Here is a 25462-nt window from a genome sequence, read left to right as displayed (position 1 = left end):
ATGAACAGATAATATTTTCCAGTCAACTGAAGTATTTTATCTTCGTATTAGTTCACCTTGTTGGAGACGGGAGCAATGTGTGTATTTTATTACATTAATGTAAAGGAAGCAGTATTAATGTTTTCTTGTCTGTTTGCACAATAATGACTTTAAATATTACTTGATTTGGTCCCTAACTGCCCTCAACTAACCTCTGTTTCAGGAAAGCTAAACATTTTTTAGTGTACTAAAATCTAATCATACCTGATAACATGACTGAAAACAGGCATAACAGCTTAGAGATCTGCAAGGAGTGTGATAAACACAGAAAGAATATTCACACATGTCCAGAAAAACGAGACAAAATTATTTTTAAACAATCTGAATTATTTATTTGGGAATGAATCCATGAATACAAAAACATTGCGGTTGACCGACAGTGCTAAACCACAGGAAGTATTTACAAATGTGTTATCTACAAAAGAAAAAAAAAAAGGGGGGAAATGAAAAAAAAGAAATATGACATAGGATATTTTAAATCTGCTTTCCCAAAAACGGGCAAAAATAGAGAGCGACTAATTTAGATTGAGCAAGTGCTGACATTTACACTGGGGATGTCTGGACCAGAGCCAGGTGCTCTGAGGCTTCACTGCATCACACAGATGGCACCATTCATACAGCTGACAGCTGGCTGCTTATAAAAGGCCGACCTTCCACCGCGAACAGCAGATCAGAAACCTCGGGCAGAGTGATCGACCACCATGAGATCACTTCAGTGCTTCAATCACTCGGGACAAGTCGCAGTCGTCTCGCTTTTCTCTATTCTCCCTTTTTGGTCTGTTAGAAACATCTTAAGAAGCCTCCTCATCGATCTTCGGTGCCAGGTAGTATTTGATGTGCCCCATGTCAGCAATCTTGTACTCCACCACTGCAGGGAGAAAAACAAAAACAAACAATCAGTCAAGTCTGGGCCACGACACACCAAACGAAGAATCCTGCAGTCATTTAAGGGAAGAGCAGATGCACGTACCCAGGGGGATATCAGCGGACATGCTGAGGGTGACGGTCTTGGAGAGCGGCGTGGCCTTGGTGAAGAAGTTCAGGTAGTTCAGGGCAAAGATCAGCTGGACGGGTTCATTCATTTCAATCGTAACCTAAACACAGGAAGGGAAGAGCCAAGAACTTAACAGGTGCTGCCACAACAGCAAGTCTGCCACACTCACTCGGATCACCAGCTCATACAGTAAATAAGGAGTTTTAAAGTAAAGGCCTTAATTGCTGTCTCAGCATTAAGATGGCAACAAATATTTAAGAATACTTGATTTATTTAAAAAAAAAGAAAAAAGTTGGTCTTAAAACTGCTGGTAACTAATTGATGCCTTTAAATAAACAGTCATGAATTCATGACACTGAAACATCTGCAGAGCTTTCAACCTCCACCTGTACTCTGTACAAACAGCAAAAGTCACTTCTTGGTAGAAACTTGAACTGATCCAGTCATAGGTCAGTATTTCTCTCTTTTTATTTTATTGCGTTTTTGCTGTTGAACAGCTTGTGAGTGCATTACTGCCACCTTCTGGCAGTAATAGCACATTACACCAGGTGCCAGTTAAAACGGAGCACAAAATACATATTTAAACCATCACATTTTAATTATTGCACATGTAAATTTTATGCAGTTGTCTTGCTCATGTCTGCCAACACATGCAGAGCTCTCATACTCACAGCCTCGTCCTCTTTGTCCACATTGCTGGTCTGGGACAGCTTGATGTTTCCTGTGCCCAGCTCGCCTGAGGCGGAGAACTTGACACCATCCTTGGCGCAGGAGATCATGACGGCGTCGCCGATCTGTGAAAGGTCACGGCAGATGCGAGCGAACTCCCCGGAGGGCATCTTCACCACACAGCTGTACTCCTGCTCCTGGAGGAACAGACAGACAGACATGGAAAGGTTAGCAACCGTGTGAGGAAAACCCTGCCGTACACAAATTGAGGATGTAACAGCTGACTTACTGGAATACCAAGCTGCTCCACATCCAGGTCCATCAGTTTCATCTCATAATCTGACACCTTCTCCTGGTCTGCAAGATTGAAGAGAGCGGTAAATACACCACCGTGACACCACCAGTCAGACTGATGTTACTGAATAAACATAGAATTCAAACTTACTGAGAGTCTCAAAGACAAGAGCGAGCGTGTCTGCATTGTCTTCTGCTCTGAGGGTGATGATGTCTTCATTTCCGGCACACTTCAAGATTTTTGACATACTGGATAAGAGAGGTAAAAAATAAATCAGTAAACTTTAGTCTCGCTGCATTATACAATACAACAAAACTAAATAAATAACTAATATAACCACGTCATTCACACAATAAATCAAATCCTTTCTGCAAAATATAATTAAAAATTTCAACAAGTAGTCAGTTAAAAATATTATTCAGTCTGTTCTCTTTTTAAAAGAAGGACCTGCAGCGACAACAGGCTAAACAATAAAACCGTTTAAAATAAATATTATTAACAGTCTAATTTGCTGATTAAAAAAAAAAAGCGTTGTAAACAGCTAAACATCCATCACACATGACTCAAGCTAAACAGGCAGTGACGTAGGAACGGAAGTGGTATTTCCCGGGTTCAACAACAATTCCCGCCAACCCTCCCGGCGCACAGTTTGGCGCTAAAACGCTGTCACCGCGCAATCACAAAGCAGCGGAACTCTCTCAAACTGCTCCAAACGTAATTTAAACTTTAAACGGTGAATGTGAAGCCGAACTACTTTTTTTGCCCCCTTAAAAACATCTAATATACAAAGCGCGCCGCTTCAGAGCGGTCACTAAAGAGTTAACTAAGTTCAGGAGGCAGACATGCCCGGGCAACTCCGCCAAGATGGCCTTGTTCTTTGTCAGCATCAGAAGCTGCATGAAGATGTAATAAAGTGCGCTTAAAAGAGGCTAAAAGCGGTCGTGAGACTCAAAAATAGTAACCGCGTCACAAACCGAGCAGCCATTTTTTTTTCGTCTTATTAGACTCGATAAACTTTGACAACTCAACCTGTCAACCTGGGGACATTAGTCAGCAGAAACTCCTCTTAGCTAAGCCCCATCAAGAACCAGCAACGGGCTGGCATCAAACGGTGTTAAGACAGTATTTTCTACCTATAAACTATTTTTTTTAATGTTTGGTATGTGTGCTCCACCTGCTCAGGTTGACACCCATGGCGAGGTTCCTGTCGCAGCGGTACGAGTCGAAGCCATCGTGCCGCAGGGTGAGCTGCACCAGTGAGACGTGAGAGGAGTCCATGCTCTGCAGGGAGATGCCGGACGAGCTGACGTCCCAGCAGGCTTCTGTGATCAGATCCTTCAGAGCCTCCAGCACCTTCTTCAGGATGGAGCCCTGGACCAGGCGAGCCTCGAACATGGTTGCTGTGGAGTTTTATGTCTGCGCAGATGAAAAGATGAGAAAGGGTATTCTGAGAGCTCAGGTTTTGTGTTGCTGGCGAGCACAGACACGGCACGTGAATACCACTCTCACGGTACAGAGGAGTTTAAGCTGGAAGCGCGCGCTAACCGCCGGTTTTAATGATTCGGGGGCGCGATTGCGTCATTTCCGTTTCCTTGTCGACGCCACAACCGCTTAAAAGAGTAGACGATTATTTCAGCCATGTTGGAGAGGACAATTTTGTAACCTGGACAAATCATACAGAATATTATACAACACTGTACAGCTGGGGTGTCAAACATAGGGCACGGGTGGGGGGGCAGAATCGGCCTAGCAAAAAGTCAAATCTGGCCCATTGGACAATTTTGGAAAATGTGGGTATCACGTTTTGTAATTTCTTTCAGAGGTTTTACAGGCTTTTAGTACCGATAAAGACCTTTCCCATAGCCATTCATACAACACCAAAGTAATTAAGAAATACATGAATAAATAACATAAAAGTTCTTGTTCAACTACAGAAAAAGCAAACAAAATAACTTTGTTTTATACATACAGGGCAATCTGGGCAATGAGCTACACATTTATTTCTTAAAATGTAAGTCCAAAGTGTAGCAGTTGCAGATTTATTTTATTACAAAACAAAACTGAGACACACTGTTGTGATTTAACTTCGTTTTCTTATATTATGGTATCAGACAGATTCAATCTGTAGTTAGACTTCTTTCCAGTGACAAAGTATTGAATTTAAATCAAAGTGGGAGCTAATCTTCACATCCAAAGTACTTGTTCTCTATAAACAAAATGTATTTGTCATATAAAATGACCACTGTAATATGAAAGTTTTGCATGCTAAATGTGTAAATTAACTGTAGCTATCACCTAAATATTCAAAATTTTACAAAGCTTAATAGTTGGCTAAATGTATTGTCTTTTTAAAAATAGGTTTACTACAAGTGCAACAATTTTGAACATCAGTTAGGATTTTCCTGTTTAAAAAAAAAATAAAAATCTGTCACTTCCTTTTTTATTTTAAACTTGGTCCAAAGGCAATAAAAATGGGGCTTCCTCCTTGTAAGAAAACAAGTTATGTTGAGAGAACACAAAGACCTCAAAAACCTTTTTATTGATGAAGTACTTGGTTTGACAAGCACATGGTGTCACAAATTACACAAATCACATCCCAAGTCTGTTGCACACATACAGGCACACATAGAAAAGGATGTTACGTTTGCACGGCCATTTAACCCCTGAGAATGCACTGATTCAGGCCACTTGACAGGCTGGTTTGACACTTGATTCAGATATGAAGCAGCGAACAGTCTTACAGAAAAGCAGTCTGAGGTATTAATTCATGTCAAACAGGACAGATTATTTTTAATTTTTTAAGTGCTGTAGCAGGTGTTTCTTTTGAAATTGGATGGGAAGAAATTTGTGCAGGGTTTAAGTGCAGAGACGAATTTTCTCAGTTTAGAGATCAGAGAGTATGTAGTTGGTTGCCATGGTGATGATTGGGGCTCCTGTTGGTACACCTGGGAAAGGACCGCTGGACCCGGCGATGTCAATGTGGGAGTACGGCAGAGGGGCTTTAGAATCCACGCCGTGCTGCGGTGGGCACGCACAAGGTAACACAGGTTATTCCACACGAATGCACACATTTCACATTAATAGCAGATGAATAAAATGTGCAAGCACCTTGTCGAGTCCTGAAGCCATGATGAGGAAAGCTGCAGGTGTCTGATGTCCTCGAGGTGTAGCAGAGGACGGCAGGTTGTTGCACTGCAGGATGTCCTCGTACTCAGACTGGCCCTTGTGGAACTCATAGTCCTCGCGCCTGATAGTAGACACCTCAAACAAATCGCCCAGCACCTCTCCGGCTGCAAGGGAGAGGGCCACATATTAGTGTAAATCAAAGGCAGAGTTCTGCCAACTGAAGGCAACATTGTGCTAGTATAGGAGAAGGTAGGGTCATTTCACAGAATCAAAGTCACAGCAGACAGAATCAGTGCCATCTTGCAGCAGCCCCTCAGCTAACATCAGTGGTTCCAGCTATGAGATCAGCAGTTTTATAGTGGTGTGGGCTGAATGCATGAAACAGGAACAAGATAGGACCCTGCACTGGTGGAAAGAGGTTTATGAAGCAATGTGCTTTTACTTCTTTTCAAGTATTTGCAATTCCTACAATAGCAGCATCTGCTGGGAAAACTGTAGTACTGCAATTTTATGAAAGCCTAAACTACAAAACCGTGCTAGGCCAACAGGAGAGGTCTCACTGATTATATCATTATAATTTGCTCCAATAATAGTTACACCGAAAAAAAAACTGTTAAAAGCTGTTGAAAACATAGATTCTAAAGAGGTCACATGATTCACTTTATATATAAATATGCTTTGAAAGGCTGCCCTGCTTTAGACAGTCTGTGTAAAGATCTGGGGAGATTTTTCTAATTAATTAGACCCTAAATCAGGTCCCATAAAGTCTACATTCTGCACTAAAGTTATGTCTTAACAGAGTTCGATGCAAACATAATTCATTTTTTAAAACATATTGAAAACCAATTATTCAAAGTATCTGAGTAAATGTGCAGCAATCAAGGAGTCCATTCATTGAATAATGGTTTTAGCTGTAATTGAAATGAGCAGAACAGAGTAATTCAAAGCATCATCTGTACAGTTAAAATAACTAAAGGACTGATTATTCGGCGTTTCCTCTGTCAGTGAAGTTGTCTTGGCTGTTTTGGTTTGTACACCTGGCAAAACAGGTGAACTAACTCAACTGTTAACAAAAGGATTCAGCTCCAGCTGAAAGAGCTGGAGAAGCCTTAGGTAAGTAAATCTATAGTTGTAAATATTTCTCACCTTTCTGCCACTGAGCAGCGTTCCCGCTGCGATGGGCCGGTCCGTTATCCATGATGATCTAAAACAAAATGTTCCAAACTTAACTTAGTACAATAGTACAACAATGATGATTAAAACACTGGAGTGTCTGGACACTCAAAGTAGTCCTACTGTGCTCTTGTTTTTTTTTTTCCTATCATAAAGGAGGGGTCACAGATTCTTTGTTTCATTTAGTTCAGAATTCAGACTGTTACCGTTTATGTACCACAACAACAAATTCAGGTCAGATTTCTAAATGCCCACTTGATTGCAAAGAGATTATGAGTAAAATCCATGCTTTTCTCAATACGCATGATCTGACTAGTTTAGAAGATCTTAAAAACAAACTGGGAAACTGATTTGGGAAAATCTACCTCAGACCCAACTGGGCAAACTGTAGTCCAGTTTAAACTTGTACATAGTGGTCATTGGTCTGCTGATCATCGTGTGACTGATGCAGAGGATCCTGATCACTGTTGTATGTTTTGGTTTGTTTTCTAAAATATGTGGACAAACAGCACATCCATCTCCATTGATTTCACTGTTTGGGGTGGCCTCATTAGATATCTCTCTAAGTGAACGTGACTGCTTTCTTATCTCTGTTGGCTAGAAGGCTCACTCTCTCTCCATGGAAGGATTTTCTGCCCCTGTCATCTAGCCAACTGTTGTCAAGTGCTTCCTCACAGAGGGTTGTTTGGTTTTTTTCTCTCTTATTACTGTAGGTCTTTACCTCATAATATAAAGCATCTTGAGGCGACTGCTTTTGTGATTTGGCACTGTATAAATAAACCTGAATTGAATTAAATTAGATCAGATACAACACTAGAGGAATTTTATGTTACCTGGCAACCATTTATATAATTTGCATAGTATAAGCATGGAAGCTGTCATTACTAACACTGAACAGTATTGGTGTACTGAATGCATGTGACAGAATGACAACATATTTTTATACATGATTGAGTAAATATGTTAATAATGTCTGACTATATTCATATCCTTGATCTGGTTTTCTAGGGGTAGGGTGGGTTAGGTTTGAGGAATGTGTTCAAACTGTTTTTTGTTTTGTATTGATAAAAAAAACGAGTTACAATAATGCATGCTCATATTAAACATTCCCAAAGTAGTTAGTGTATGCATAAGAAACCCTGTAAGCCAAAAGCTCCATCTTCAGATTACTCTAAACAATCTGTTTTATTATTTATTTATTTTTTAACTTTAGGCTACAAGTCAGTGAGAGCAGATGTCCTCCGTATGTTCAGCTCAGGCACGCTGTTCTGGCCGTGAGCACAGAAGTCCCATTAGCCTGCTGTTCAAACCTTCTGTTTGCAAGGAGCACTCAATCAAAAGAAATTTCTTTTAAAGGGAGAGCAGCTATAACTGCTTGAGGCTTTACATAAATGGTTTATTTCAACTGTTAAACATGCTCTTGAATAAAAACACAGCTCTTGAAGATATTGTCTGAGTTTCAGCAGTACTCACAGAGTAGTTGGGTCCCATGGCTCTGATGGCGTGACCAGTCAGAGTGGCGATAGTAAACAGCTGAGGAGAAACTTCATTTACTGCCTGTGTGGAGAGCAGAGGTAAGGTCACGCTGGGAAGGAATGCAACTGAAAACTAACAGCTAAAGATGTCTCCCAAGCTTTCCGACCTTCTCCTTCATCTCGCAGAGCAGGTCGACCATCACCATACGACCCTCGGCATCAGTGTTTCCCACTCTCACTCTACGACCCGCACGGGAAACCACCAGCTCATCCGCCACGTAGCAATCTGAGTAAAATCAAAAAATGTCAGCTGACGAGACTCCACAGAAATATTGTGGAAAAACAAATGGAAGCCCACTGACCTGCACCCACGCTGTTCCTCACCATGGCCATCAAGCCAACAACCTTCAGGTGCTGTGGCTTCAGCTGGGCTACGATCTGAAGTGCAAGAGGAGTTTCAAAAGTTTCACGACGCCATTTAAAATGTATCAAATCTCAGTATGTATAGCGGCCCTCTGAAGACTGCAGGGAGGCGAAATATTCACCTCTGTGCATCTAATAAGCTTTTTATTAATGGTGACTCAGCAGCGTGCAGTGCTGATTTATAGCCGAGTCACAAGTGATGAATATTTATTCCAAGTATTTATTGTTCAGGTGCAAAGAGGCGATTATTCACCTGGAAGAAGCCAGCGACAGCAGCAGCTCCACACTTGTCCCTGTGCATCCCGGCCATGATGCCACCAGCCTTGATGTCTGCTCCACCGGTGTCGTAGGTGATACCCTGAAAACGCCACATCAGAGGCACATTTGCTGACTGAGTACACACTAATACCTGCCACTTCTTTCTGATTTCCTACCTGACACCATGCTGCTATTCTTCCTGTTAACTCCCATAATAATTAAACACTGTTACGAATTGCTAATATATGCATCTGCGCCTCTATGGTGTTTACCAGATTATATATGTAATCTGGATAAATACACTTGTGATCACAAGTTTACATATGCTCATCGTGGGCATGAAGTCAGTCAATGCCATGGACTCTGAAGTTACATGGTGTAACATGGTGAAATGTATTCATGTTTTATATGACTATATAATATTTGAGGGGGTTTTTCTTTTAGGTTTAATATCATCTTGTAGGGTCTCAACTTCATAATATGAAGTACATTGGGCTGACTAATGTAATGATCTGGTGTTATATGAATAATATTGAAATAAAGCAATTTAATTGGTTCAAGGGCAGACACGTAAGAGTGTAGTCTCACCTTTCCCACCAACATGAGCGTCTTTTCGATCGGCCCCTCTCCGCAGTACTGCAGTTTGACGACTCGGGCCTGGTGACGGGGTACACCTGCAAAAGAAGAAAACATTAAATCAGTTTGATAACTTTAAAAAAAACCCATCTTAACAGCTTTGTGGGTCAGTGCCGTCTTACTGTTGGCACAGCGGTTGACCGCAGCCAGGCACGGATACTCTTTCTCCAGAGTCTTGAGGTCGCTCACCACTTCAACCTGACGGTGAACAAACACAGAGGTTTGAGGTGAGAAAACGTGGATTAAACTGTCACAGAAGAACCAAAGATAAATTTAAAAAAAAGTTGTAGACTGAAAATAAATCAACAAAAATTCAAAATTCTGAATTTTTCTTAAAAAAACAAAAGCAGAATATAGATGTAATAATACTCGTTCTTACCTTCACAGGGCTGTCTTTAAAGAGTTCCTGGACGTAATCAGCCACACGAGGAGCAGCCATACGTTCAGGGTCTGATCCACCGATGTCACGGTACGCCAGTCTGAGGGGGCCAAATGTGGTCAGCTTAGGAAACGTGTGCAGACAATGAGTTCAAGTATCTGACTCACCTCCCACTCTCCAGAGCATTAGCCAGCTCCACCAGCTTTGTTCCTCGAGCCTCTTCCGCTGCCCACAGTCCCAGAACACACACCTTGTGGTCATTTTTTTTCACGTTGCTCTCTCTCACTTCAAGAGGCTTTTGGGCACAAAGAGAGTGAATGAGTGTCCTTTTTGCACACAGATACATTTTTCTTGTTTTTAATTCATGGCTCCATACAGGGAAACTATCTGAATACAATTTCTAAACTTGGCCACAGCATCATTATGATTGCGGACAGCGTCTCTAGAGTGACTGTGTGTAGTGTCTGCAGCTGCTTGTGTCCACCTCACACACCTTTCAATTTCCATACATGGATGATAGCGCTTATACACTAAACTTATCATTACTGGCAAACGGTAAACCATCAATCAAGATGTTTTCTCACCATATAGAGTGCATGAAGGGCTCCGAGTGCAGCCACCAAGGTGTTGTTCTTGTAGTCTGCGTGTGGAGGGCACACCAGCAGGGGGCGCTGCATGCCAGCTTTTAAGGCACTGAAAGGGCAAACAGATACCACATGAGGTAAAAAACATGGAAGTAAACCAGCAATTCAAGTCAAAGAAGGAGAAGAAAAAAAGTCAGCTGCCTCCAACTGACCGCTGGATCCCGTTGACTGCTGCATCACTGAAGCGCCTGATGTCATCGTAGTCGCGGTTTACGGGGCCAGTGGAGGCAAACACCAAGCGGTTACCAGGAAGGCCAGGGACCTTGATGACCACCACCTCCTCCCCCAGACCGCTGTCCACCTAGAATCACCACAAAGAAGCACCACAAAGCAAAACGCATCAGGAGGGGGGGGGGGGGGTAGTAGTACCACGACTGCAGTACGTCACCGTCACACTGAGCTTTAGAGGGCAGGCAATTTCAGGTCCTTCAATGCAGCTGCTCACATCCATCACACTTCTTTAACTTCTTACTGTCAAAGTAACATAACAGACTGACTGTGTGACGCTTTTTCACACTAATGTAGAAGGAATGAGTACTGACAAGATATAATGACGAATATCTGCTAAAACTGTGATGATTTAATAAAGTGATTGTTTAAATCTAATATAATGTAGCTAAATTTGAAAGGTAGGAGTGAGAGCATCATGGAAAGCCTTAACACATATCATCAAACCAAAACAGATGAAATGATTCAGTTTTTCATACAAAAAAAGGTAAAAAAAAAATCTTCCAAAACATTTTTTTTAAATCATACTTTTGTTCCAAATATGTTATCAGTACCAAATCTCTGTGAGATTATTGTTTCATTTGTGGATCTTATGATTACCAATCACTTGGTTCAATTTAAGATGATTTTTGCATTTTGCAACCCACCCAATATAAGTACATCAATATGATTGATGTACCTATCTGTATACATCTATAGATATCAAATCTGAAGTGCCTTAAACCTGCATTCTTTTTCATGGCCACTAGAGGGCGATATCTGTGGTTGCAAAACAACTTTTGTTGCTACAGAAGTCAACAGTCCTCACTCTTTACCTCTGCATACTTTTTTAAAATGAAAAATGACCTTTTTATTAAATTCAATTCAGCTTTATTTATATAGCACCAATTCCCAACAGCAGTCACCTGAAAGCACTTTATATCATAAGGTAATAATATAAGATAGAGACACCAATAATCAAGCACTTGGTAACAGTGGGAAGGAAAAACTCCCTTTTAACAGGAAGAAACCTCCACCAGAACCAGGCTCAGGGAGAAGCAGACATCTGCCACAACCGGTTGGGGGTTGAAGCAAGGGAGACTAAACAAAAGACACACTGTGGAGGAGAGCCAGAAATAATTAATGACTAATAATTAAATGCAGGGTGGTGTATAAACAATAATGAGTGAAGAAGAAACAATCATGGGAAGCCCAAAGCAGCTTAGGCATATTACAGGGTAACTAAGAGAGGGTTCAGGGTCACCTGATCAAGCTCCAACTATATGCTTTATCAAAAAGGAAAGTTTTAAGGTTAAGGTCTTAAAAGCAGAGGGTGTTTGTCTCTCAAATCCAAACTGGGAGCTGGTTTTACAGAAGAGAGGCCTGAAAGCTGAAGGCTCTCCCTCCCATTCTGTTTTGACATGTTTAAGATATAACGGGGTCTGATTATTACGGATGTTGTATGTGAGGGGAAGGATTTGAAAGCTTTTAAGCTAATATGGTAGAAATCTGGTCTCTCTTTTTGGTCACAGTCAGTACTCTCATTACTGCATTGTGGATATTTTCACAACATAGTATCCTATTTGACTGAATTACAACAAGGATTAGATGTGACATGCACACTTGAGGAAATATACAAATTTTAACAATCAATCCTGAATGAATCAGTAATCCTAAAATGTATTGTTCTATTTTCTCTAAGCCCAACTTTCCGACATAAACAAATGCACTTTTTCCACCAGTGTGGCGCCCGTGACCAAACTAGAACTGCTTCCATGCATTTCCACCAAATAATACGGAAAGGCAATCTACAGATTAGTCCAACCTGGCAAAATGTGGGCTAGTGACAAAAGCCTCCACTGAGATAAGAATGCAGCAGATCGTCTTCAAACTGGTTTTAACAGCTCACATCACACCACATCGTCCTGACGTGTTTTCACTAGCTTGATGTTTTAGAGAACGTTTAACTTTCACTTTTAAAGCACATCAGCTATTTGCCTTGATTTCCATAGCAGGAATTTTGACGCCACATAACTTCCATTATTTGCTTTGGTGAGGCCCTTATAGAACGTTTGAGACAAGGTTTAAATGTGAAAGTGTTTTTCCATCAGATTTAGAATGCCCTTAAGTTTGTAACAATTCTCCAAGGACATAAAACATGAAAATATACTGACATGTACCTTTTTTCTCATTATTTTAACTTCTCCTCAAGTTTATGTTAATTTGGTCTTATTTGTTTAACCTTATTGTTTTAATCTAGCTTCTATGTCCATCTTTTGCACAACTGCAAGCAAATATATAGTCGAAAGAAGAGAGTCGGACTCTTACAGCACTGTAGTCCTGCAGTGGGGCTTTCAGGGACTCGAGTTCAGAGGGCAGGGATTCATGGCTCTGGGTCACTAAGATGATGCCATCAAAACTAGAAAAAAGTAAAAAACTGTCTGTTAAGAAAATCAAAAGCATAAAAACTTACAGTCAAAGAGGAAGTGGGGCCCTGATACTTACTTCTGGTTCCTGAGGTCGCTCGTCCATTGGATGGGCTGGACACTGGAGAGAGAAACTGCAATGTCAGCAGAGCCTAACACGATATCTCAGAAGACACAGTTGCACAATCAGAGTCTTTTATAATGCAGGCTACTGATAAAAAAGTGGGCCAAGGTTCTGTGTTGTCTGCAGCTGCTAAAGTGTCACAGAATACATTTCCTGTGGCGGTAAACACGTTTAGACTTTTCTTGTCCATGCACCTTGAAGCCAAAAATCTCTTTGCTTGAGCTAAAATGACCGTCTCCAGACTTTGCAACTCACCTGCGCTTTACAGGGAATAAAATGCTCACGAGACTGACTCATTTCACATGAGTCAGATACTTCTGGCATCATATGACGCTTAGAAGAAGGGAAGTAAGGGAAAGTGAAAACTAGATATGAATAAATATCTGCAAGCAGGATGGTAGGTTCGGATTTATCCACATTTTAACTAAATAAATAACACGTAAAACAATAAATTCAAGCTCATGTAGCTGTGTGCAAAGCCAGTTAAACACTTGCTTAATAAAACAAGTAATCAGACTCACAACAATATCATTACTACTACTTACGACTACTTAAAACTAGGCGTTTATGTGAGACACGGTGGATTAATATGGCCTCCTTTTTTGCTATATTACCACTCTGACTTATTGCATTAAGTTTATATTACAGTAAAACATATCTTATTTTCACAGCCTGTTATTTGTGGGTTAATATACAAAATATGTTGAAATCGTATCAGGTTCTGAGCATGCGGCAGAAAGCTGCACGTCAGAAAACCATTGAATTAGCCGTTTTGAATTTTAAATAAAACGTAAATACTACCTGGTGCACATTTTCCGTCGTCTTCCTCTGTTACCTTCAGGATGAAAAGCCTAAAATGATCCTTCCTACACCGGTCAGGAATTGGTCACATGATCCACTCACGCTGCCTTCACGGACTTCCGTAGCTGCACGATAAAGACAAGCTAACAGTAAAGTGCTTTTTGGGTCGGCTAATAAAGGCAGCTTTGACACTAAGCAGCTGGTTTAGTTTGTGATTAAGCAGTAAAATTATGTGCTGTGAATTTATTTCGTGTTTTGTTGTAGAAAATGTCTAAATGTCTAAATTTCCTACTGTATGTCAAGACACAATAAGGACACAGCAGGGATTTGTAGTTTCTTCTTCCGATTCATTAAAAAGCCAAAAGCTCAATTTAGATGATTACATCACACATATATATATAAATTACAACCAGCAATGATATAAATGATAATCGTGGCTGCACTCCGTCGCTGGCTCAGTGATTTATCTCGCTTTGGACGAGACTGAGCTGATGGACTACAAACGCTAACCGGAAGTAGCTAAAAGTAGTGTTTTCTGTGCAGAGCTGCAAAAACTGGGGAGGTGAGTATTGACTGAAGCCAATGCAAAGGTCGAAGTGGAAGCAGTAGGTGTCACGGTTGTTCTGTAAGTGTTTTAGTATACAATAAGTGTTAAAAATGATTTTATTTTTTAAATCCGAGATAAGCAAATCACCCTAAGCTGCAGGTACCGTTTCTAGGGACAGAAGCTGCACAGAGAAGCTGCTTTTTCCACCGTGGTTACAACTTGCAGCTCTATTATAATGCGACAGCAGGAGATAATTACGTGTTATTATTTTGTGCAGATTAGCGAACTTAATTTGCACTTGTTCTATTATGGCAGCCGGTTCTCAGAAAAGTTTGGGTTCACGTAAGTTTTATGAGTTTAAGGAGTTTAGACTGAGGCATAAAAAGAATCTGGATAATATTAGAAAAGTAGTGCATGACAGAATTGTTGCACTGCACTATAAACGCTGTATGCCTATGTCTTTAAATACTCAGAGGTCATTTTGTTAGGTACACCTGCGCACCTATGCAACTGGGCCTTAATGCAGAAATCCTATTGACCAGTCACAGCAACTGAATGCATTTTGGCATGCAGACATGGTCAAGATGACCAAGCACCAGAATGAGGAAGAAATGTGATTTAAATGACTTTGAACGTGGCGTGATTGTTGGTGCCAAACGGGCTGGTCTGAGTATTTCGGAAACTGATTATATACTAGGATTTCCCACACAGCTAGCTCTACAGTTTACATAGAATGGTCAGAAATAGAGGGGAAATAATCCAGTCATATTAGGTAGGTCTCTGGGGGAAAATGCTGTATTTGCTTTTAATCAAATATCCAGTCATTGTTCAGCTGTGGCTCAGGTGGTCTACTGTTGGTGGATTTCTGCATCTCAGACTAAAACTTAGTGTCAGTCTTAATTGGAGTGTTAATGTATGTGTGAATGTTAGAAATCACTTACATCTAAAAGAGTGTGTGTGTGTGAGAATGAGACATGCTGCATAAAGGACTGACTGCTCAAGTAAAGCAGAAAATGGTAGTGGTCACCAGTGCTACACTACAGCCTCCTAGTAGCTGCACCTTTAATATAAATGTTAAAATCCTAGGTGATTTTCAGAAAACGAGCACATTCTTAAATTTTTATATTCACAAACTTGGGTGTCCATGACACCTGGCCTTGTGCAGCAAGAACAAGTCCATTTACCATTTATTAACCAAGGTGTATACTGAAGAACTTCTGTGCACAGCACACCTGAAGCAGCAGCAGCATATCACACCAGGTGCCGCTCCTGTCAGCTAACAACAGGAAAATGAAGCTATAGTCCTCCATCTTATTTCCCTAATCCAATTCAAAGTTACAGTTGGGTCGGAGCCTATCCCTTTGAGAGTCACACTACACCATGGACAGGTCACCAATCTACCACAGGGCTAACATATAGAGACAAACGATTATTCATGTTTATTCACACAAAATCAGTTAAACTACCATCCATGTCTTTGGACTGTGCATTTGTTGAAGGATCAGGTATGACCTCTACTATCCCTTTCCACTTCCTCTTCTTCTCACACGAACAGATGAGACTTCCTCTTCGCTCCTTTTGCATCTTCAGGAGTGTAATCGCTCGGGGGCAAGCGGCGGCCGTGCAGAGGCGAGGACTCAGCGGTGCAGCGATGCGTCTGGTGCAGTTTCGACGTCGTGGTGAAGGAGCAAGCATCAGGGTGGGAGTGGAGCAAAGTGAGGGGCACAGTGTGGTGGATCTGAAGGCATTTGACCCCTTGATGCCGTCAACAATGAGAGAGCTTCTGGAGCTGGGAGACAAGGGCCTGGAGTGTGCACAGAGGTGTCAACAACTCTCTTCCATTAAACCACTAATTAATACAGCCATACTATTGCCTTATGCTCCTTCTACTCAAATGACTCATCAGCTTATTTGATCACACTCATCTTCCTCATCTCAAATCATCATCTTAGTATACTGTTACGGCCCGGCTCAAAAGCCGCAACATAAAAAAGGAGATGAATACCAGAGTGTTAGTGAGAAGAGGTTTTATCTTAAAATGGCATAGCAGGTTGGCTAAAATGGCTGGTGCCACCAAGGCAAAGACTAGTGAGCTTTTTCGGGAAGCTTGCCTCAGGTAAGCTTTTATCCACACCTGGCTAAGTGTGGCCAATTAGCACCAGCTGAAAACATTGAGATTAGGGGCTGCAGAGGGACGTAACACCTCCTCCCTCAAAAGGGTTCCTCTAGGACCCCTAAATTTATTAAAAGCCCCTCTGAAGCCTTCAGGTCCCAAAAAAAACAAAAAAAACCAAAAAAAAAAAAACACTTGAGCCAAAGCAAAAACTTGAGCACTTTATTACCAGCTCTCCTAACACAAAACTAAATACTCACATTTCTTTAATTGGCATTTTAAACAGATGCCCCTGCATGAGGATTTGAAGTTGACACACTGAACACACAAAAAATAACGTGACCAACACAAGGGAGTACAACAGTCAAACCCAAAATGATTATTCAACCTGCTACAACACAATGAGAGCAGCCACGAATAATCACACACACGTGATCTGTGGTCTCCACCACACAAGAGGTCACATACAAGTGGCCTCATACCACAACAAGTTACTTTAATATACAAAATTCAGTAAAGCAAGCATACTAGTGACCAACCACAAAATGGAGAGTAGTGGCCACACAATGATCACAACAAGGGTGGCTCAGCACCCCACAGTGTTGTTGCCATCACCTGTCCAACAACACTCACAAGTGATCCAACAAAAGTAGCCATATTCCCCACAACACTAAAGGTCACAGCACTCACCTCATTAGGATGTCGTTTGGCATCCACCACCATTGATATATTAGATGCACACACGGTGCACACTCTATGCCAACTTAAAAACGACCTACCTGCCTCAGCTACAAGACCATAATTAATGAATGGTCTCAAACCTCGTGCCAAGTTTGGTGCCACTGATTTACTATGTGCAACTCCCAGCCTAAAACGCTAAAAACAATAAAATCCTAACTTTACCTACTTAGTCTTCAGTGGTGTACCAGGCTCGAGGCAACTTTAAACGCGAACTCGAGAGCAGGCAGCAGACCAGAGATATAGTCTCCTACTAAACTCCGAAGCGTACCCTCACCCAGGATAACCACCAAACACAACACATTAAAACAACAAAGCAAAACAACAAACAAGTGCTTCGATGGAAGGGCAGCACAGCCACCCAGCTGAAACACTAACTAAAGAGAGTTTGCTCAATTACAGTGAACAACATCACTCACCCACTTAAAAGTAAAACAAAAAACTGATATTCAGTCTCCACTAAAATGTCCAAAGATCCCGGACGAGCCCCCACTTACGTTACGGCCCGGCTCAAAAGCCGCAACATAAAAAAGGAGATGAATACCAGAGTGTTAGTGAGAAGAGGTTTTATCTTAAAATGGCATAGCAGGTTGGCTAAAATGGCTGGTGCCACCAAGGCAAAGACTAGTGAGCTTTTTCGGAAAGCTTGCCTCAGGTAAGCTTTTATCCACACCTGACTAGTTGTGGCCAATTAGCACCAGCTGAAAACATTGAGGAGATTAGGGGCTGCAGAGGGACGTAACATCAGTTAACACAATCTTCTTTCTCACATACGTCAACAAGCTTGGTCATCTGTTCAACTTCTATTTTCCACATTATCTAAAACCAGTCTTCCTCCTTATCATCCTCAGAGCTTTGGCGTCCGGTAAGTGTGTAGTAGACCAAGCAGACATCCAGCTGCTGTCTCCAGTGACAGGTCCAGAGAAGGTGGTATGTGTGGGTATGAACTACCGCGACCACTGCCTGGAACAAAATGCTCCAATCCCCAAAGAACCAATCATCTTCAACAAGTTTGCCAGCGCCATTACAGGGCCGTACGATGACATCATACTGCCCTCTGAGAGCCAGGTGAGGCCAAGAAAGTTAACTTGACTGACAGAGGCCTTAATAGGAAGAACAGTGCTAACTCAAAAGAAGTCAAAGTTATATCTAGAAAAAGACAAAAATAAATAAAATTCTTGTTAGATGATTGTTGAAGATCTCTGAGCAATAACCACCACAAGAGCTATCACCTCTAGCTTTTATCAGCCTTGACTTCAAACAAGCCTGAAATCTCCACTCTTATTATCCAGGATTACTCCCGAAGGACACAACACATCTAATGTAGCCTTAACCTCCTAAGACCCGAACTCTTTCATGTCATGCATTTTTAATTTTTCTTTGCTATTTGGGTTGATTGGGACCTAAAGAATGTAAAAACAAAGAATTACCAATTTTATTTTATATCTTTACCTAATTTTTGTTTTTGAGAAAAATGAGATCCACATATGAGGGCATTTGTTTCAAATTTTGATAGAACAGTGGCAGTATAATGTCCTCGTAAGTGGATATCAGGCCCTTGTAGAGAAAAATTAAGTATTTTGGTCTAGACGTCCCAAAATGTGATGTCCACATATGTGGACGCCAGGTCCTAGGAGGTTAAAGACGACACAGACCAACATTATCTACGTTAAAGGCAGTGTGGTGTGCAGATAAAGGTAATCTCTGTCATATTTTTCAAATCGGTTGTGTTGTTCCTTAGTTCAAACACCAGAACTAATGAAGAAACTTTGGATTGAGCTGATAATGTAGGTTATCAAAGAGTCAGTGCAGTCAGCTGTGTCTGTTTAGCACAGGTTTGCACAGCTCACACACTTTGACCACTGCAGACAGACTGAAGTCAGCTGCACGTGACCTTTTCTGCTGATCAGCAGCAGCCTACCTACATACTGATCTCAGAGTATGCGAATTGGATAGGATTGCATACAAGTGCATCTCTGTACCTTTGAACTTCAAATACCTTGAAAGTTGTCACATTAACATTTACTTTTAATGGAAACATACTTTTACATGAGTGGTTAAAGGTTGAGTAGCTCACTGTTTAAAGTAGGAATCTGGTCTGGACAAGCCAGGCTAGAGTGTTGAAGTTATTTTGAGAAAATACCAAAGTATTATAGAAAAGATTTTGTGGACTCCTTACGTTTGCCATTAAAAGTAGGCCTTGCAACATATTTCACATTTAGTGCCTGATTAAAATTTAACCAATCAAATGAATTCTTTTGTTTTCTTTGATAGATGTGAGCAAGACAATAATTTAACAGCACAACACTTGCATAAAAAAAATAAACAAGCTGTTTTTAGTATACTTTAATTTATTAATGCTAAAAAATACACATGTGGTGCTTCTTGACGCTGTTTTTACATCATCTTGGCCTTTTGTGCGATTAAAGGAGGTGGACTGGGAGGTGGAGTTGGCCTTTGTGATAGGACGAAGAGGAAAACACATCAAGGTCAGCATCACAGCATCAATGAAGGCCGCGGTGCTTTCACGCTCCGGCGAAGCAGCTGTTCTGACTCGATTTCCACTCCTCTTTCTATTAGGAGGAAGACGCTCTCTCCTACGTGGCCGGGTTCACCGTGGCCAATGACGTCAGCGCTCGTGACTGGCAGATGAATCGTAACGGGAAGCAGTGGCTTCTAGGAAAAACATTTGACAGCTTCTGTCCTCTCGGCCCGGCCTTAGTAACCACTGACACGGTGACAGGTGAGAGAACGAGAATCCGCAGCAGGAAGCGTGAGGCTGAAAGGGGGGAATTAAAGACAATCTGGTGAATCATGCAATTATCTGTGATTTCGTACGCCAGCAGCTTCACCGAGTTAACAAGCTGCAATTCAGTGAGGAAATGTTGTTTTTGTAGCTGATGGGAGCAGCATGAAAGCCCCAACCAGATGATAATGGTAACCATTAGGATTTCTAAAGGCTGAAAACATTCTTGTCAAATGTGGGCCATCATGTTTACGATTCAACACTGTTTAATAAAAATAAAAACCAAAAACAATTCTTACTTCTGTATGCAGACTAGAATCTTCCTGCATCACATCATAATATCCATTTTCAAAGATGAGATGTTCACATAAAAATGTCCCACGATGATGTACTCTATGCTTGACAGGCGATCATCGCTGATAGATGCTTTTAAGGTTATGGCCATTATTTGAGCTGATAAGTAAAAAATTAGCGTGAGATACTATAAATGGTTATTGTTACATGCAGTTGTGAAAAATTGAGTACACTCCATTATTCAGTAGCTTGTAAAAACCACCTTTATCTGCAATAAATCATCATCATCGTGTTCTGTATGATTTTTTTTTTTAACAGTGCTACATTGTTGCTTCAGTTCATTCAGGCTTTCATTTGTGAATGTTACAAACGGCTCGTGGATAAAGACTAAATTTATTAAACTCAACAGTAAAGATGATGTATGTAAATCCACATCAGTGCTGTAAAGCAGTCTGTATATGTCAGATGTTGTATGTGTGAATCGCAGCCTAAATGATCACGTAAACAAGAGCACTCAGCGAGTACGAGGGCTAAACTTTAATATTGAAGTTTAGTCCTGATTTTTCACATTTGGTGTGACCAAAATTCACCAAAATTAAATCAGCTCGAGCTCTCATTGGCGCTACGTTGACAGATAATTTGAGAACTGTGGATGCTAGACTGCTAACAAACAAACAATCCGAACTGATGACATTCTCACTTTTTTCGGGGGAGAACAAAATAACCAAATGTTGTGATGTGGTGTGGAGATGGTGCAGGAGCAGAGCAGGGTAGCAGCGTGCCCACGTCTACGGAAGGTGACATTTAAATAGCCTCCGGATGGACCACAAGCCCAGATCATCACCCCTCCATCACCATGGTTTACAGGGTGCTGATGTGCTGTTTTTACCAAACATGGTGCTGTGTATTACAGCCACATGTCTCCACTTTTGTCTCATCTGGACATTGTTTCAGAAGTTTTTTGTTTTTTGTTCAGATGCAACTTTGCAAAACTAAGCCGTGCTGACATGTCCTCTTCAGAGAGACGAGGCTTTTCTTTTATACAACACACTTGAAAAATTATTCAACACCATCGCTGTCAAAGACCACGTCAGTCTAAGTTTAGTTAGAATGAAAATTGCTCTTTAAAGGTCGAGTGTGCTTGTCTGCCTGTTTGAAAATGATAATTACATAATTTTTATTATTAGTAATTACCCTCCACAAGTGTCGCTGTCCTCTTACTTTGGTTATTTGCGTGCAGGTAAACCAGAGGCAGCTGAGCAATTAAAACCCTCTACGGATGGGTGACAATTTAAAGGAAAAACCTAGATGCTTGACCCCCCTGCAGGGAGAGGATGTGGTGGCTGTGTTATGCTGTCGGGGGCATTTTGAATGCATGCTTTTAGTCTGTGTAAACATCACTGCACATCAGAAGAAAGTTCTGAGTGATCACCTGCATCCTATAGTGCACTGTTGAAAAGACAGTGCCCCTGTCTACAGGCCAGAAATGATATTTAAATGCTAAAACATAAAAACTGTTGTTATCCACGATGCAGGTGTACTCTTGAAAAAAATAATAGTAATAGTAGTGTTTTCATGACAGGTGGTCTAATACATTTGTTTAGACTACTTTCCACCAGCTTCTTTAAAAGAATAAAAGGATTTCCCTTCAAATTTGTCCCCTATCTTTAGGCCTAAAGTCACAAGTAGGAAACTACTTCATGTGTCATTTCTCCTTCAGATCCTCATAACTTGAGCATCCGCTGCCTGGTTAATGGAGACACGGTCCAGAGCAGCAACACGGATCAGATCATCTTCAAGACAGCAGCACTTGTTGCTTGGGTCTCAAAGTAAGTTCCATAAATGTTGAGAAGTTCAGTTACTGTGTGTTTATGTACTCATTTACATAACACAAAGTACTCTTTTCTGCTTGAGTAACTCAAGCTGAGAGTTCAGATTCCAGAAAGTTAAGAAATGAAGCCACAAAAAGTTGCCAACTCTGAGCTAAAATTACATGCTTCATTTAAGACTTATCCACCCCAACCGGCACCCTGACCAGCTGGAGCGTTCTCTGATCTGATTTGAGATTTTAAGACGACAACGCCTCTCCCACTCTCGCTCAACTTACTGGTGATAATGCCTGTGTTATTCTCTTAATAATGGCAGCCCACAGCACCTTTCACAGGATCTGTGCAGACAGCGGAATAATCTGTGGGAGATATTGTTTCGCATGCTCCGGCTTAATCTAAATTAATACTGGAATTATACTGCTCGACGACGAGAAAGAAAATCCTAATTTGCTGAAGTGATGGTAATTCTTCTGATATTCCACTCTGTGTTTTTCCCCTCCTGATAGGTTTGTGACATTGATTCCAGGCGATGTGTTTCTGACAGGAACTCCTCCAGGCGTGGGTGCATTTAGAAAGCCGCCCATCTTTCTCAAGGTGATTTTATAGTCTGACAAAAGTGAATTCGCAGCATGTACAGCTGGTCTGGACATGTTTTGTGCAGCTCCATCTTTACTTTTACTTCATCCAAAGAAACTTAAGGTCACAGAGTTAAAGAGGACCTATTCTGGGTTTCCTTCATTTCTATCAGTTGTTACCAATGTGGTTTATGCCTCTATCAAACATGGTAAAAGTATCGAATAATGAGGTTGGTGTTTGCACAGGTAATATCTATCAGATGGCTTTTTCCCTTCTATTCTTGACTCTGTATGGTATCAAAGAAGGTTCGTTAACCCTCAGAAGTCTGACCCAAGAAATGGCAGCAATATTGAAACCAGAGATTGTAGAAAGTCGGTGACATTCAAGAACTTTTGAGCCCAGTTCATGAAATGATCACCAGTAAGTACAGGATACAGATGATTGACAGGGTACTAAATTTTGCACAGGTGTCAAACTCAAGTCAACGAGGGCCAGTGTCCTGAAACCCTTACAAGTATCCCTGCTGCAACACACCTGAATAAATTTAGTAGATCATTAGCAAGACTCTTGAACTTGATTGCACGCTGAAGCAGCAATTCAGCCATTTGATTCATGTTACAGCAGCTCTTGAGTGAATGAACATGGTGCAATAAAAGCACTTTTATTGCACCATGCACAAAGTCTACAGAGTCTTGCTAATGACCTACTAATTTTATTCAGGTGTGTTGCAGCAGGGACAGAAAAGTTTTAGGACACTGGCCCTCGAGGACTGTAGTTCAACACCCTGCATTAGAGGGTTAGGAAGGTCGCTCACAACCAACCATGAGCAACAAAGTAATATGCAGGCCTCAAGTAATCAGAGGTGATAACTCGACCTTATTTCTAGGTTTTGGAAACAAAAGTCGACGTCAGACCAAATGTGAAAACCTGTAAAGAAAATTGTGTTACCCACAATTTTTTATGAATCATCTTCAAACTTCACAACAATATACTAGGCCTTGGGGGTCATGAGTACCTAGGTTGAATAAGTATTTGACCGTGAAAACATTTTTCAAGAAATCATATGAGTAACATATCACGTGAAAGGGCATAGAGGGAGCTGTATAACACACTTTTTATTTTTTCAATAACATCCTACGATATCACAATGATAACATAACAGGCTGACATCATCATTTTGTAATTAAAAACATAATAAAACATCAAAGTTGTAGTATAGCATTTGCCCTTTGGGGGGAGTTGTGCTCTTTGAGTGCTCTTGTTTTATTTGTTCCCTTATTGCCAAGATTTGGGAGAATAATTTAATAAAACACTACGGTATCAATTTCAAACTCCTACGTCGCCTCGTTCTCGAGTCATCGCATTCACGAACATGCGTGTCCATGACACATGCTCATACTGTGGGGCGATGGTAATACAGCATGAGCCATACAGCCGAGGGGTGAAGAAAGGGGGAAAAAATGACTCTTTCAGAGTACCTAAGTTGAGAATTTGGCTTAAGGTTAAATTTGAGGGTTGAAACTGATGATGATTTAGACCTCAGAAGGTTATTGTGGTCATCTCAGGCGCTTACAGTCACATGGAAAAGAAAGTCTCCTGTGAAGACTTTCTTTTCCACGTGACTTTGGCTGTGAGCACAGAATCTCCACACATCTCCTGTTCAAACCGTCTGTTTACAAAGGCCAGCCAATCAGAATAAAGCCTTAGGTCACACATAAATAAATTGATTGTTCCGCTTTGTAGACGACAGTTGGTCACTAATGGCCATTTCAGGCTCTGGTTGCCTAGGTAACCATCTAATGAACATACCACTCCCTCATATGAGAGGCAGTGGTTTTGGATGTGAGGCCAGCAAAGCTGAGCCAACTCGGCACCTGCCTACTTTGCATTGCTAATACTTATTTTTTGTGTCGTTGCTGCAAGTCGCTTAATTTCATTGACATTTTGCGGTTGTTATATTGCTGCAAGGCTCTTCCTGGAGAAAGAAGCTAAAACAGAAAAAAATTAAACTGTGAAACAATGCAAAGCCACTTTAGTAGAGGCAAAGAATTTAAAAAATGTAGCTGAAAAGAGGCATAAAAGGACTCTATTGTCCTTTCCCCCATTAATTACTAACAGATAATAAGGCAGTGATTTGAAATGTGTTTTTTAATTAAGTGTTAAAATATTTTTTTCTTCCAGAAAGGGGACGTGGTGGAGTGCCAGATAGAACAATTAGGTTCTATAATCAACAAAGTGGTGTAAACCCTGAGAAGAGAATCCATGAATGAACATCAGCCGCTGAACTGCACCTTCTGATCGCCAGCTACTCACAATGAATTACTATTCAAATAGTTTTTTTCCCCCTTTTGAATAATGTGAAAAACCATCAGGAGATATGTAAAACTGCCTGATGAATGTTTTATTCATGATACTTCAGTAATTGTGAGGAGAGAAAATGTGTTATTTTCTTTTACTACACAAAACAGAGTAATTATGTGACTCAACCTCAGAGTCATCACGGGCTGTAAAAAATACCCTCCGTCAGCATCCGCCCACTCGTGCTGTGCAGAAGAAAGCGTGAACCTACTGATTTTTCTTTTTATGTGAAAATAAAAAAATATTTTGACATTGACGTAAAAAGTATTTCTAATTATGATTAATATTCAGGATCAAAGACTGTGTATAAAACTTCAGTCAGAAGTGAAAGAACATCATCTTACCCATAAAAGAAAGAAAATAGATTACTAGATGTGCGGAAATTAAATAAAAAAATGCTGCTTTCCAACTGTGTTCTTTTTTTTCTTTTTCTTTTTTAACTGCCCGGGAGAAAAATCTCTGTAATTACTTCGATCTGTGTTTCGACTCATGTAGCAGCTTTTAAATACAAATGTCTGACAGAGAGCTTCAATGATGGATTCACTGTACTTGTTTACAATTTGCAGCAGTGTGACATGTTGACATCCTCAAA

At 40.9% G+C, this 25462-nt stretch overlaps 3 protein-coding genes across 4 annotated transcripts; 1 reads left to right on the top strand and 2 right to left on the bottom strand.

Annotated features, from left to right (window-relative positions):
• Positions 1–345: 345 nt before the first annotated feature.
• Positions 346–3568, bottom strand: pcna (proliferating cell nuclear antigen). The gene is made up of 6 exons (XM_063489379.1): positions 3172–3568; positions 2148–2245; positions 1992–2059; positions 1705–1899; positions 1010–1133; positions 346–907 (listed from the first exon to the last, which is right to left on the bottom strand). The coding sequence occupies exons 1-6, from the start codon at positions 3390–3392 to the stop codon at positions 831–833; spliced, it is 783 nt and encodes a 260-aa protein (XP_063345449.1). The 5' UTR covers positions 3393–3568; the 3' UTR covers positions 346–830.
• Positions 3569–4500: 932 nt separating this feature from the next.
• zgc:152830 (uncharacterized protein LOC767682 homolog) lies at positions 4501–13786 on the bottom strand. Its single transcript, XM_063490249.1, has 16 exons — positions 13670–13786; positions 12824–12865; positions 12647–12737; positions 10264–10412; positions 10052–10160; positions 9635–9762; positions 9468–9567; positions 9211–9286; positions 9041–9126; positions 8448–8552; positions 8134–8209; positions 7939–8057; positions 7770–7853; positions 6270–6327; positions 5106–5287; positions 4501–5015 (listed from the first exon to the last, which is right to left on the bottom strand). Exons 1-16 carry the CDS (start codon positions 13678–13680, stop codon positions 4881–4883), a joined length of 1551 nt encoding a protein of 516 aa, XP_063346319.1. The 5' UTR covers positions 13681–13786; the 3' UTR covers positions 4501–4880.
• Positions 13787–14111: 325 nt separating this feature from the next.
• On the top strand, positions 14112–25279 carry fahd2a (fumarylacetoacetate hydrolase domain containing 2A). Of its 2 annotated transcripts, none has more exons than XM_063490252.1 (8): positions 14112–14231; positions 15772–16037; positions 17919–18135; positions 19497–19556; positions 19648–19810; positions 21828–21936; positions 22443–22530; positions 24694–25279. In XM_063490252.1, the coding sequence occupies exons 2-8, from the start codon at positions 15772–15774 to the stop codon at positions 24754–24756; spliced, it is 966 nt and encodes a 321-aa protein (XP_063346322.1). In that variant the 5' UTR covers positions 14112–14231; the 3' UTR covers positions 24757–25279. The 2 variants fall into 2 exon arrangements, with proteins under 2 accessions (XP_063346322.1, XP_063346321.1); XM_063490251.1 differs by having other exon boundaries at positions 14182–14294.
• The last annotated feature ends 183 nt before the right edge of the window (positions 25280–25462 follow it).

This window comes from Pelmatolapia mariae, linkage group LG12 (genome assembly GCF_036321145.2).
Source record: "Pelmatolapia mariae isolate MD_Pm_ZW linkage group LG12, Pm_UMD_F_2, whole genome shotgun sequence".
Lineage (NCBI taxonomy): Eukaryota > Metazoa > Chordata > Actinopteri > Cichliformes > Cichlidae > Pelmatolapia > Pelmatolapia mariae.
The sequence above is the reverse complement of the archived record's forward strand: the minus strand, read 5'-3'. Positions and strand labels throughout refer to the sequence as shown.